The sequence below is a fragment of the Tamandua tetradactyla genome, chromosome 9, assembly GCF_023851605.1.
Source record: "Tamandua tetradactyla isolate mTamTet1 chromosome 9, mTamTet1.pri, whole genome shotgun sequence".
Taxonomy (NCBI): domain Eukaryota; kingdom Metazoa; phylum Chordata; class Mammalia; order Pilosa; family Myrmecophagidae; genus Tamandua; species Tamandua tetradactyla.
Window position 1 is genome coordinate 102,382,088 of NC_135335.1, and position 15,238 is coordinate 102,397,325.

Below are 15,238 nucleotides of genomic sequence, written 5' to 3' on the forward strand. Positions count from 1 at the left end.
AACCTAAGTGCAGGCATTTTATTTATTCCTATTGAATTTTTCAAGTTGGTCCTTATCCATCATTCCAAACTATAATTTTAACCTGTCACCCAAAATTTATGTTACCCTTTTCAGCTTTCTGATAGCTTTACATTTGATAAAGCTTACTTCTATATTTTATCTAATCATTAATTAAAATGTTAGCCAGATCAGAGCCCTATGGTAAACCACTGGAGACCATCCAGAGCCATCAACTCCCCAAACCCACCTTCTTTGCGTGAGTCATTTATTCAGGCTCCTATAAATATGCCTAATTACAATAAGTCAATCAGCCTACTAACTCAAACCTTGGTAACTCTATTCAAGTTTCAGAATTCAGATATCTTTCCTTCTGAGGCCCTGGGCTTGGTGCCCCCTCCTCTGTGAACTTACTCTGCCATCACTCTTAACACTTGGCATAATCATTTAAAATTCTCTTGGTGTAGTTTCTCTTCCCTGTCAGACTGTAAGTTCCTGAAAGGCAGAGAGATCTTGGTTTTCATTTTTGTTTTCCCATTGCTTGGCACATGTCTGTGCTCAATAAATATTTGTTGAACTGGACTAAATCATATAAAAACTAATCTTAAAATCCCAACATGTCCATAAAACAAGACCCATGTTTGTATGATACATAGCTTACAAAGGGCTTTCTTATATTCTGGACTACTTAAGCCTTGCAAATTTCATATAGATGAGGCATTGGTATACCTATTTTTACAAATGATAAAGTTGAGATTTAGAGAACTCAAATGAGTTGTCTGAAATCACAAGGTTTTTAAGTTGCATACCCATGCCCAGGTTTTCTCACTCCAAGTTCAGTCATCCATGTGACCATGCTTCAGCAATCTCCAAATTAACTTCCTGTGGCTGTAGTCTAAAGGTTACCACCTTTACGTAATGGAACCATGTGAATGCCCTACAAAGGGATCTCAAATGTTTTAAGAGTTTGAATTAGGCTTGCCCCAAAGGTCTTTGTTTTTCATAGCAGCTTCATCTTTAATAACTAAAACTGAAAGTCCAAATGTCCACTGATAGGTGAATAAACAAATAAACTGTGACCCATCCATACAATGGAATATCATTCAGCAAAGCAAAGCAATAGATTATTTTGTGTGTGTGGTTCACAGTATCATCATATAGTTCTACATTCATCATTGCAATCTATTTTTGAACATTTTCATTACTCCAAAAAAAAATTTTTTAAGTGAAAAAGAACACCCAAAACACCCCACACCACCTTCCCCCTATTATTTATTTATTTATCTTTTATTTATTTATTTTTAAATCTTTTTTTTTTCCTTAATCATCTGTCCATACACTGGATAAAGGGAGTGTCAATCACAACGTTTTCACAATCACACGGTCATACCTTAAAAGCTATATAATTTTTCAATCATCTTCAAGAATCAAGGCTATTTGATTATATTTAACAGTTTTAGGTATTTCCCTCTAGTTACTCCAATACACCAAAAACTGAAAAGGGAGATCTATACACTGTGCAATAACCTCCAGAATGACCTCTCAACTCTATTTGACATCTCAGCTACTGAAACTTGATTTTGTTTCATTTCTCTTCCCTCTTTTCGCACCAAATCTCCTGACTCATCTCTTAAGACACACTTTGGATGAGCTAGGTTTTGGCACAAACCATAGAATGTTAGAAACAAACCCAATGAAGCTAGTTAGTGTTCTGGTTGGATTCTATTGCCTGTGTTGATTCAGAGAAGTTTTAGATCTAAGTCGGAATATAAAGATCCTGTGAGAGTCAAAGGCACCTACTTTGGACAAAAGCCAAGGTAAAACAACCCTTAGAGGCACATGTGTGAAAGATTGAGCAGCATTTTATTTCCTCTATGGTTGAGGCTGGGAAGAACAGGCTTAAATAGTAACATTAGGCAGAGTTTCTGAGTGTGAACATGATGAGACTCACCAGGGAGGGTAAATATGTGCTGAGGACACCAGCAAAGCAGGCAAAAACTCAAAAATAATTTTTAAAGGAATATTGTATTTTTTAAAGAGCAAGAAAAATAAAATAGAACTTTATTAGACTTCCTTACACTTATTTTATGGATTAGTTTACTTTTATTTTGAGTTACTTGTGGAGGGCATTATGTGATTGGGTCTCTCCTAATGGTTTTAATCCCATTCAGGCTAGATCTCATAACTAAGGAAAGTTGGGGAAGCTGTTTTCTTGGAGACAATGAATTGTCTCACTCCCCACAACCTTAGTCTGACACTGCAACATCTCTGGGGCTGTTTGGAAGGGAGTGGTCAGGAAGCCTCAGATTCAGCAGTGAATCTGCCGTCACTCATAGATCTGACTCCTTGCTCCAACCCCATCTCACTGAACTGGATGTTCAGAGTGTACACTACAGCTGGGATGCTCAACTTTCTGCCAGAGACATGTAGCATCCTTTTGCCCAGTGTCTTTTAGGCACGGAAACTGTAATTATGTACTTATTTTCATAGCTGTTGAATACACATGAGAAATATCAGTACTTCTCTCTCTTTCAGGACTACAACAAAATGGGCAAGCCCATTATCACTTATTATTTTTTTTGGGGGGGGGGAGTGCATGGTCTGGGAATTGAACTTGGGTTTCCCGCATGGAAGGCAATTATTCTACCACTGAACCATTAATAGTTATTTTTATTCATCAACTCAAGATACATTTTTAAACAGAGAGCCAAAAGTTTATGTTGTAGTACCGATGACCGGAGTCAGAAATGAATAGCTGAATTTTTAGTCTTCCTTTGAGGATTGGGTCTGAAGGGACTTTAGAAATTATCTAGTGTAACTCCCACATTTTACTGATGAAGAAGTTGAGGTCTAGGCAGGAGAAGTGATTTATTTGCCACCTTCACATTCACCCTCAAGAGAGTGTCAAAATTAATTTGCATCCAGTTTGCTAAGTCTTTTGGGAGCTTGCCTGATCACTCAAAGACGAACAGTTTGAAGTGAAGATGTGGCTGAAATGGAAAGAGCATAAGAGTGAGGAAATCTTTGTTTTAACCATAGTTCTGTCAATAACAAATGCTGAGATCATCCACAGTCAATTAACTTTTCTGGGTCTCATCCATGACTTAAGGGTTGAACTTGATGCTGCTAAGGTCTCTGCCATCTATTGTTCATGAGGAGGTATCTCTAGGTCTTGAAGTAACTTCTAGAGTTTAAGCCCTGGTCCCAGTTGTCCCTGGTCACAGGGCTTTGCCTTGCATCTTCCAGAACAGCAAGCAGCAAGGATCTGTTTGCTCAGATCCAGTTGTAGAGGCATAAATCTCTGCTTCCATGTGTTTAGAGAACACAAAATGAGAAGAGAGATGGTGATTCATGGCATGAGTTACAGTTACTTAGACTTGAATTGCACTGAGGAATGTATGGAGGTTTATTTATAGAAAATATGATTAAAAATTTTGAGATACGATGTCACTGGCTCTGAAAAGGTAGAAGAGGGTTGGCAGGGGCAGCCGGGGGAGGAGTGTGTCAAAGGAAAAGTGAAGAAATAACCTGTGCTTCTCCTTTTCAGCTCAGAGTTGTCTTGTCTTTTAGATGGAAGCCAACTTCACCAGAAATGACAACAGTGAAAATCAGGCATATAACCTCACAGGGCTGCAGGACTTTACAGAATATGTCTTAGCTCTGCGATGTGCTGCTGAAGAATCAAGGTTCTGGAGTGACTGGAGCCAAGAAGAAATGGGAACAACTGAGGAACAAGGCAAGCTGATCTCTCACAATTCCTCTTCTGCATGCGCTGAGTTAGGGGTTTCACCTTTGTGGTTTTTGTCAAGTGCTGGACTTTGGGGTCATGGAATCCCACAGTTCCAGGGCCTGAAGTGTCTGTACATTCCCTCTGCATGGGCAGTCGCTGTACCCATCCAAGCCCACAGTAGTAAGCCTACCATCCTCTATCTCAAGATCCTTAATTTAATCACTTCTGCAAAGTCCCTTTTTCCATATAAGGGTTCACAGTTTCCAGGAATTAGGATCTAGATATCTTTGGGGGCCATTTTTCAGCCTAACACAATAATGGATGTCTAATTAGATGACTACTTGGTGATTGCCCACACATTTTTCTGAAATATTGAAAATAAAATGCAAAAATATTAACCCTTCTAACCTTCCTCTCAGGCTTTAACCTTGTCTGTTTATAAACAAATCTTACAAGATATTTGGATTTAAGACCATGAATTCCCCATGGCCATGATTTCAGAGCCTTCTTGTCAGCCTCATAGCAAAGTCCCATACTGGTCTCAGGTGAAATCTCAGGTCAATTTCTATGCTGTCTGGTCCCTATAGTAACAATTTATTTCTTTGGATCCTGGTTGAGTTTTCCATTACACCAAGTTGATATTAAAGATGTGTAGTGTGTTCACCCATATGCATTAGATGGCTGGAATCAACCTCATGTCATCTGAATTTTGTATCCCTGAGATTTACCTGAACTTCTCACTGGAGGTGGTTATGCCTCTTCTTGACCACCCCTTCGTGGGTGTGATTTAATAACAGCAGACAGGAAATTGGGCTATATGGCCTCCAAAGGCCCTTTTCCCCATAATATTCTGTTCTTCCATGCCACTCAGTCACCTTCTAAACCTGTGAATAGCACAGGAAAAAGTCACAGAAAATTCCAAATCATTATGTGTTTAGTTGCTTAGAACAGTGCCTCACACGAGGTAAATAGTTGTGGTAGATTGAGTTATGTACCCCAGAAAAAAATATGTTTAATCTCAATCTGCATTTTCTATTCCTATTGTAAATAAGACCTCTTGAAGATGTTATTTTTAGTTAAGAGGTGGCCCAAATTAATGAGGATGGGTCTTAGTATGGATTACTAGAGGCCTTATAAAGAAAAAATCACAGGAAGGAGTCAGAAGCTGGAAGTCAGCAGGTATCTGGAAGAGAAGAAAGGAGAGAATTTTACATGTGACCTGAGTCAGGAATTCAAGGATCAAAGAACCCCAAGGATTAAGGCAAGGAATGCTATTGACCTCAAGAGGAAGCATGCCTTCTAGCCTCGGAAATCGTGAGACAACACACTCCTATTGCTAAGCCCAAACCAATTTTTGGTACTTGTGATTGTATTTCTGGTAAACCAAGATGGGAATATGTAAGTTTTAAATGAATGAAAATGCATGCCTCATTAAAACAAAACTTGTCAAGATGTGGATTTAATAAACTTTGGGTTAGTATTACATAGTTTTGAAAATATTTATGTTCTACAGACATCACCTAAAAGTTTCCAGTGAATCCAAATATAATAGTTTAGCAATATCAAACAATACATAAATTGAACAGTGAAAAGTGGCCCAACAGTTATAATCTGTTGAAACCACCATTTGTTTATGTCTTAGCTCAGCCTTCCATTTTTAATTATTAAAATGAAACCTATGTAACATCACTGATTAAATTGTCCTCTTCCATTGCTGCTCCCTCCAGCAGGCATTATGGATAAGTGCCACATATGTGTGGTCTTGTTTTACCCAACTCTTTTCCTCCCTGTGGCTGTTGCTCTTTTCTCCAGTGACCTCCTGGTGCCATTTTGGCTCAGCATCTCAAAGCCTCACTTGTTTATTAGGGCGTCCAGCCACTTTCTAATATCAGTTTCATCAACTTGTTTTCCTGCCAGAAACAAGATTTATCATTTCAACTGATTTATTTCTACTAGCTTGGTTAAGATTAGTAACACACTAGATGCTGGTGCTCTCTGTGCCTTTTGCTAATAAATCAAATCAACACCTATTTACCAAAGTCACCACTGGAGAACCTTCACTTCCCACCCTCATTGTTTCATCAATATCCCAGAGGAAACTGATGAAAATAGTTTCCTTTCACAAATCCTTATTCCTTTTCCAATTCATAAGTCATTTGTTTCCCTATTTCACAGTGAAATGCCAGTTGTTTAATATATATAACCTCAAATCTTTTCCAATTGTTTGACAATTTTTATTCTAAATTTAATGTTGTGTTACTATTTTCTTTCTGATTCTAATATATTATTTGTTGGGTTACTTATCCACGTTTAAACATATAAGTATAAGCAGAATTACATTCACATTTGCTGTATCACTTAAAAACTTGTGACAATGATCAGTTACTTAACTTCTCTGGCTTCAGAAACAGAGATAATAATAATAATGTGCCTAATTATACAGTTGTGGGGATTGAATGAGGTAATTCAGGTAAAACGCATAGCACAGTGACACTTGATAAAAGTTAGCTATTATTTTTGTTGGTCTTTAGCAAAGCCACCAGTATGTATCTGCTTGGGTAGTTGTGTTTCCATACTGTAATAGAAACAATATATCAAGTTATACTTGTAGCAATCCAAACAATCAAGACCTTTGAATATATAGGTATTTTGGCTGAGTTGGAAAAATATGATTTTGTTCTTTCACAAGTACAGACATTTTTTCCTTATTGGTTAAACTGCAAAATCAGAATCAGTGCATGGATAATGGAGGGTTAACTGTAATTATCATAGAAAATTTACATGTTAATGTGGCAGTGATTTTACTAAAAGCTAAAACTGTGGGAAATCTATATAGGGAGGACTGTTTCTCCTTGGATCACATCTGTAGGAAATAGTGGCTTCAGTGAAAGAAGAAAATACCTGAATAAACTCATTAATCGCCACTAACGAATAAAACCCCGCTGCCTGTGGGATAAATCTAAGGAGAATTTCACTCATATTTCTGATCAAGTGATAGGGATGGTTGGTTAATAATCAGTGTACTTTTGCCTATATCTATCCTTGAGATAATTATTTGGAACTGGATTGAAATGCCTATTTTGCCTTTAGATTTTTTTTTCCTTATTCTCAATACTATTACCCTTGAGTCGGACCATCCACATAACTAGAACAGAGAGATTTTGTAAGTAGAGATAGAGTATGGTCTTTCTAAATCTGTGACTGTATTTGAAGGTCTAACAACTTTGTGGCACTGGGCTAAGGCTGTCTTCTGGGAGTTGCTTGCAGGGAACTCCCATTGACTTGTAGAGAGGTTGAAACCAGCGTATTTGCTTCATGTCTAGAAACTTGAGTACTGGCTGTTCTATCTTCTGATTCACTTAAGGCCTTTGGGAAATCAGAATACTCTTGGTAGAGTTTTTAAGACAACATCTCAGTGGAATTCAGATGAAGCCATATGTAAAAACAGAAATGTCCAGTCTCTTCATGGGCAATTTAAATGGAATTATAATGTATCTCAATAAGAAACTGTGGGGCTAACAGCCAGACGGTGTTACTCATACTTTGGCTTCTGCAAAAGTGGCTGTAGAAATGTGATTCTCTATTAAAATAATAAAAATTACTGACCTAATTGTCCATTGGCACATTTTTCTTCATTCCAATATTTTTTTTAGCTGGGGTTCAGTAATTTCACTTTAAAACATTCAATTGTGTGAAGACAATTTGTATTACTAAAATAGTTTAGATCTTGCTCATTCCTTGCAGACCAAAATCACATTATCCCTAGCAGAGCCATGTGGACTCCTTAAGAATTAAGATTCAAAGTACAGTGTCTGCAGCTTCAGTTAGGGACATTTCTTCTCTTTCTCCAAATTTCAGGCCACTAACATTCTGGTCAGCACTCTGCCTGCTAAGTATGTGGGTCATTCTTTAATCAGGAACTCAAAATTTTGACATGCCAGGTGCATTTCAGAGCATTCAACTATAATCTTCTGTGACATACCACTAGCTTAAATTTGCTTGAGATGTGATATTTGAGAGCTATTGTCCAGAGGTCAAGTTAAACATAAATTCTTCTTGTTTTTGTAAGCTTTATCCCTATATGATTAGATAATGAGAAGGCAACACACTTGCACTATGTTGTCTTAGTTCACTGGAGAAAAGCATGAGTCAATATTTAACATTACACTGTTTTTTTATAGAAGACAACCATTAAAAATGTACATATGGATATTTTTGCACTTTTGTTCAACTGGGATGTCAGACATTGGCTTTTGAGTTGCTCGGTGTTCTTTATGATAGTTGCCCCTTTATATGAATTTTTATGTTTCTTTTTTATCATGCTGTGAAAAATATGCAGCTTATGCATATTTTTGCTGCCAGGAGGTTCAGCATTAAATTTGAAGCTTAGGAAGGGACCCAGTGGTGATATTGCTCTATTCTTTTCTTATTTTTTTTCTTATATTTTATAACATTGTAAGTATGTAGTCTCATCCTTTTTGCAAGTAGATATGGTATAAATTTTACATATATCTCCTTATCAGCCACCTGTGTCATTTCTAGTTATAATGTATATAGAAGTTCTATCTTAGAAGATGTGAGATGGTCAAGTTACAATCCAGATTTGTGTGATAAATTATATTACGTGATGTTTATTGTACTTTTCCTTTACTTTACATGAAGTCGTCACCCAAAAGCAGTTTAACTTTTTACCTTTGGTTGATTCCAATCCTTTGACTACAGAATGCCTATATCATTAGTCATTCTAATATTGCCATCTCCCACCCTCCACCTTACTCCTACTGGTGCCCGCAAACAAATATTTCCCAACTTCATTTTCTAAACAAGTAGCCCAGCTGACTTTTCCCATTGTAATTCCCTTTTGTCTAAGTTGAGCCCCTCATGCTTGTTCCTCACAGCTCCATGTGTCCTGGATCTGTGGAGAGTCCTGAAACCAGCTGAAGCAGATGGAAGAAGACAAGTGCTGTTGCTGTGGCAGGTGACCTCCCTCCGGGTTATTTACTCCCCCCTGTTTAGAAACCCCTGGCCCCTTTTACCTCTAAGAAGTGTGAAACTTGAAATTTTACCTACTGCATTTCCTTTCTTTTAGTGCTCTGTTTTAGTTTGCTAATGCTGCCAGAATGTAAAATACCAGAAAGGGATCCGCTGTTTTAAAGAGAATTTATTAAGTTATAAGTTTACAGTTCAAAGGCCTTAAAAATGTCCAAATTAAGGCACCCAGAGAAAGATACCCTGACTCCAGTAAAAGGCCAATGACTGTCACAAGGGAAGGCACATGGCTGGCATCTGCTGGTCCTTGTTCCCAGTTCTGGTGCTGCTAGCTTCTGATTGCAGTGGCTCCCTTTCCAAGCATCTGTGGGTCCTGACAGCTGCTTGGGGAAAGCTATGGATTTCATCTCTTAGCTTCCTTTTGCTCTCTGCAGGTTCTGGCTTGCTTAGCATCTCATGGAAAGGCACATGGTGACACCTGCTGGGCTCTTGTTCCTGTATAGCTTCTGTCAGCTCTCTCAGCTCCTGGCATCTCCTGGGGATTCTGCATTTCCAAACATCTGTGCCTGAGCCTTCTCTGTATTGGCTGTCCAAGCATCTCTGTCAGCACTCCAAGAGAGTCCAAATGTCTGTGTCTATGTCAGCCCTGATCTGTCTCTCTCTATGTAAGCTCTTTTAAGGACTCCAGTAAATTAATCAAGACCCACCTTGAATGGGTGGAGTCACATGTCCATCTAATTAAAAGGACACACCCAATTGTGAGTATATCACATCTCCATGGAAACAACCTAATCGAAGGTTCCACCCTAAATAATAGATCCGCCCCTACAAGATTGGAGTAGGAAAAAGAACATGGCTTTTCTGTGGTACATAACAATTTCAAACCAGCACAGGCTCCATGATACCTTAAATATCACAATGGTTGCTCAGCCTAAAAGCCTCATATGTCATCTCTCCAGTATCACAACTGTGCATTACAGGTCCTAACCTCCCTCTTCCATGGTATAAAACATTAACATTTGGAACAAGCACAAAACATGAGTTTAATAGGCACCTTGACCTTCTCAAGAAAGCCATCAGTGGCTGACGTCTACTAAAAGTCAACGTGAAATTCTGTAGCTCCACCTCCAAGTCTGAGAAGAGCACTGACTTGGGATCAGCTCACTGGTGTGTCCTCAAGTTCATTGCAAACATCTATTGCACATATGTGCTTTTGAGTACTGAGAGAGTAGGGGGCAAGGAAGAAGAGGGTCCAAAAGGTTTTTCTTAGGGTAGATGGCTGAGAGCGAGGAAGGAAGAAGGCAAATGGTTACTACAGAGAAGAGTAAAAGGGAGGAAAAGGAGTTAAGAGAGTGGAGGGAGGACAGAAGAAATGAGAGGGAAGAGGAATAAATAGGAATGGGGAAAAAAAACAGAAGAGAAGATTAGAAAAATTGGGGGGAAATAGAAAAGGAGGAGGGGAGCGAAATGCCAAAACTTTTAAGTGCATGTCTCCAAATATTTAGGTTAATACTCATCTTGCTGTACTTGCTAAAGTCCAGACAACTTTAAAAGCCTTTTGAACATGAAGAAATCGCCCCCACTTTGACAAGTTGCATTCCAATCCTAATTATTTCAGGATGGGTTCATCCCCCTATATTTGCCTCTCTCCCTTCATACCCCGAGGCTTGTGGGCACTTTCAGGTTGCAGAGGCCTCAGGCAAAGGAAATAAAGCAAAACAATGGTGTTAGGAATTTTTGAGAATCAATCTCAGTGGTTGTGGTTTCTTTCTTACTTATCAAGTATGGAAAACAAATGACTCTATCAACATATTTTTTTAAGAAAGAAAGAAAATGATGACATATCCACATGCGATCTTAGTTACAAGGCAGAAGGTAAGCACTGAGTAAGTCACCTGTAAAGTAAGTGAGATGGACTTCTATGCTTGCCTCGTGCTCCCTCTTTTCCAATGAGCAGTCTTCCTTTTGCTGAAAATGAGAGTTTTCTAAGAATTAGAACTGGTTAGACTAATGGACTCATATGTTTTAAAATCAGATAGTGATAATGGTTGCGTTAGAAGGGTGAACTTTATGGTGTGAATTATGTCTCATTAAAATTATCATTAGAGTACTTGCCCAATCAGATAAACAGCTACCACAACTTGGCCAAGTCGACACATGTCCCTAACCATGACATTTATATTTCCCTAATGGGAAAAGCGTGGCCTTCGAGAAATGAGAGTTCTTGAAAATTTGAAGAATATGATCCACAAAACAAATGAACAGACTCTTCCCAAATGTGGAAAGACAGTGCAGGACAACTTAAACCAAGTTCTCCAGAGATTGCAAGCAGCTAATGACTCCGTCTATAGACTTCATCAGAGGGAGCAGGAACAAAAAAAGATTTATAGTGAACATTTAATAGCTAGTGAAAGACATCAGGCAACGCAGTTGGAAGATTTCATGAAAGAGGAACACAACAAACGGGCTGAAGTGAACGAAGAGCACAAAGGAGCCATGGAGAGGCTTAAAGATCAATATGCCGAAACGGAAAAGGACCTAGCGAAATTTTCAACCTTTTAAGAACTTGAACCACAACAATAACAAACAAATGGGAAAACATTAACATCCTACCCCACCCCCCCGAAAAGAATATACCACCAGACTATTTAGCCTCTGCTTCAAGCTTAGCAATATATTCGATGACACTTTTACATCAGAAGAAATAAACTTCTGCTGAAATCCTGATTAAAAGTTTAATAGAAGAAGAGTGCTATATCTTTCTAGTTCTTAAGTGCCTATCTATCTGTGATTATTTGGTTGGGGAGGAGAAGGAAAAAAAATGGGATAAAGTTACACTTTGCTAATTAGAATTGGTCTTCTTTACTATCAGTTAGCTCACTCTGAGAACTCTAAGTGTAGACATACTGCAAAATAATTAATTCCTGTGCAGGGTTAGTACTAGTTTGTTATTGTGGCTTAAAAAGCAGGATAATAGCTACCAGCCATTAGCTTCTTAGGCTATGGGAAGAATATATAAAGTGTTATTCCACAAAAATGTAGACAAAAATGACTGTCCTGGGAGCAGAGAACACATTTAAGAGAAAGCAAGAGTCAAAACATTATCTCACCTGTGGCAGAAATGTCTGTGTTGGGCTTTGAACTGCCTATTGGAAAATGTTGCAAATTTTGCAGTACAGCATAATGCCATGCATTTCACTTGGATGACAAGACATGCTTAATTTTTGTGGCCTTCCAACAGTTAATATTTTCAGCTTTTAAAATATGCTTAATAGGAAAAGCTTACCAAAAATATGTTTCTACTTTTAGCTTTTCCAGGAACCATAATCTTGCCCATAGTTTTTGTCTCATGTTTGTGTCTGTTTTGCTGTGGGTAAGTTTTATAGGATAAATAATGTCTATACATGTTTCAACTGTTGAATGAGTAATCAGCAAAATCTGCCAAGTAATCCCTCTGAAACTATATAAAAAAATCTGGCTCTGAATGAAACAGAAGTGTTTACCCACGTGGCAAATGGTCCATGTTAAGTCTAAATCCTTTTCAGTATTAATGTCTATTCTCATAAGCAGGTGTATTATGGTGAAACATGTACCAATTCTGTCATCACTGTGATCTTTAAAAATCTACATTTAATAATATAATTGAAGAAATTAGTTGATTTTTTTATTTGCCAAAAACCAAACAGAATTAAATGCAATACTTTCAAGAGATTTATCACAAATGAATTTGAGGTATGGATAAATCTTTCAAATATTTTTTATTGCTTTGCAGTAAAGAAAGAGACAAGAAAGAAAATATCCAACTCTCTCGAGTTATCTCAGTGGTGTGACTGCATAAAATTGACAATGCTTGCCTGTGCAAATTTATGGCTTACTGTCAAAGCTTCATTCTTGGCTGCATGTTGAAAATGTGATTAAAGTTAATAGACGAGAAAAAAAAATTATCATTAAACAAAGAGAAAGGGCAAACTTGAGAGATAAAAGACTCCTAGTTACCACGAAAGTTCTAGCTGTCCTTAGGTAACCCTTTATGTCGGAGTTGCTCTAAGGGAAATTGCTGAGTTGGGAAGGCAATGAATTATGTGACTTCTAAAGTCCTGTCTGACCACGAATATGTGTAATCAGTAACAAAGTGAATAACTAGAAAGCCCTATAATTCCATATTTGAAATCTCATCATGGTGGTCCCTAGGCAAAACATTTGGTCAGAGGGCTGATAGTAAAAGTTTAGCTTGGAGCACCTGAGGCCACTGGGCTGATAGTAAGAATTTGGCTTGGAGCCCCTGAGGCCACGTAGGCTTCTCAGCGAGGGTCTGTGACTTTTAGGGAAGCCTTGAATGCTTTTGTTCTCTTAGTTGGGATGTTTAGGGATGCCTGGTTCAGGGGTAGGTAGGGCTTTCTTACTTCATGTCTGAGGGCTCTCCTGAGCCTCAGCTAGTTCCCTCCTCAGAGGGGAAAGTGTGTAGATGAAAAGCAAGAGCAGAAGTACCCTCCTGAGCCAGATCCATAGCCAGACTAGACCTGGATTTGGCTCAGAGGGAATGCTTCTGCCTTTTAGTGTACACCCTCTGCCCATGTGGGATGGAGAGTGAGGCACAACCAAAAGGAAATCGAGATGGTTTGCTTACCTTGGTTTGGCCACTCCTAGTTTGACTCCATGGAATTAGACTTATGTTAAGGGCTAATTCCAAGGTACGATTTAGCAAATTTGGCACTTGAAAATTTAATAGTACACCACAAGGTATGTTATTCATTCCTGAAGAATTAATTTCCTGCTTATGATTTAGCACCTAATATTACATCACATTTTCCCTCTCCCCACCCCACCACCATCATTTGTCACTGTCTCAGTGTCTTTCTTTTTTTGTTGTTGGCAGTAAATTTTGTTTCCTTTGGATTCAGGAGGCAAGAGGAGTTCCGGTGTTGGGTAAAGCACTTGGCTACTACATAAGGTACTTTCCAGAAAACAACACTAATCTCACAGAGACAGTGAATACAACTCACCAGCAGCTTGAACTACATCTGGGAGGTGAAAGCTATTGTGTATCTGCGATTTCTTATAATTCTGTTGGGGAGTCTCCAAAGGCTACCATGAGGATTCCGGCTATTGATGAAAAATGTAGGTAGAGCATGAAATTCTTGCTTAGATAATGGTGCCATACAGTTGAGGGCGAAGCAGTCCTTATTCCCTCAAGGGTAGCTGTTTTTCCTGAGTCAAAATGAAAATGAAGTGGTGGTGGGGTTTTGGTTGGGGGTGGGAAAAGCAGAATCTGCTGGTTTTTAAGGGCAGGCATGATAATTAATGAACCCCTTGAAATGAAGTTCCTTTGGAACAAAGCTGCTGTTATAAGTCAAGCAGAACTCATAAGTCACGTAATACAAAGTCATAGGCTTAGAAGTTCTATGTGCAGCTTTTTTTGTCCAGGTTGATTGAATATAAACTATATAAACTGGGTTGAGCCATATAAACCCAAGAGGTCTGTCACATTTGTCTTAGGTGCCTGAAGTCTCTCATGAAATCTTCCCTCCACACATGTGTACCAACCATATCCCCAGCCTTGGTTTAATGTTCACCCTCCTCTCCCACTTTCTTCTTTCTCCTTCCACCTGCTTCCCAAGTTAGGAAAAATTCTGATACTTGCCAGTAAATTGCTCAGTTTACTCTTGAGTAAGTAGTTTTTAATGTCGTACTATTCCTGGGTGAATTCATATTTTATATCCTATTTTGGAATAAAATACCTTCTTTGAGTTTTATTCAAGGAATTCTAGGCAGTGGAATTCTTCTTCTCTACTTTGTTTTTCTCTGTAGAACTATTGCTATCCTTCATTTTATAGGTTTTCTCATTTATTTTGTTTATTATCTGTTTCTTCCTCAGCAGGATGAAAGTTTCATGAGGGCAGGGATTTTGTTGTGTCTATTGCCTAAACAAACATGAAGCAAGCAGTCAATAACTATTTGTTGAAGCCCAGCATAAGTAAAGAATGCATTGTCTAATTCTCCACCTTTCTCTGTTTGCTGAGACCTGGACTGTTTCAGGCTTTTTTTCTTTTACACTACTGGCTTTAGACTTCTTGTCCCATATTGCCTTTCTTCTTTTCTCCTTAAACTTAACCTACTTCTTCCTTTTTCTCACTTTAGAACTCCTAAATATACGTAAATATCTAATCTACGTAACCCTATTTATATCTCTATCTATCTATATCAACTATATCTATGTCTGTATCTGTAGGTGAATCTGTATCTGTATCTATCTCTAGCTGTATCTATTAGTGTTTTGCGCTACATTATATTATTTTTGTTAGTATTTAATAGTATTCCCCACAGTCTCTAGTCTGACATCCTAGTTCCTGCCCATCAAATATCTCTGGTGTTGAAGTTTCTAATGAATGAATGTGTCTTTGGGATGCACATTCTTTGCTAACAGAGGCACTTATGAATAGTAATCTCAGTTTCTTGGTGTGGCCCAGGTGCCCAGGGGCCTATCTCCTAAAGAGTAGGAGATAAAAACTTTAGAGCCCAGCA

The 15,238-nt window shown here is 38.3% G+C and overlaps 1 protein-coding gene and 1 pseudogene across 3 annotated transcripts in view; both read left to right on the plus strand.

The window, feature by feature from the left end:
• Window positions 1-15,238, plus strand: part of IL31RA (interleukin 31 receptor A) — a 70,527-nt gene that overhangs the window by 21,033 nt on the left and 34,256 nt on the right. For all 3 annotated transcript variants that reach the window (XM_077117178.1, XM_077117177.1, XM_077117179.1), the window contains exons 7-9: window positions 3,568-3,733; window positions 8,626-8,705; window positions 13,618-13,834. In XM_077117178.1, coding sequence (XP_076973293.1) covers window positions 3,568-3,733; window positions 8,626-8,705; window positions 13,618-13,834 — 463 coding nt within the window. The remainder of the gene's footprint in view (window positions 1-3,567; window positions 3,734-8,625; window positions 8,706-13,617; window positions 13,835-15,238) is intronic.
• On the plus strand, window positions 10,907-12,657 carry LOC143646375 (biogenesis of lysosome-related organelles complex 1 subunit 5 pseudogene; annotated as a pseudogene).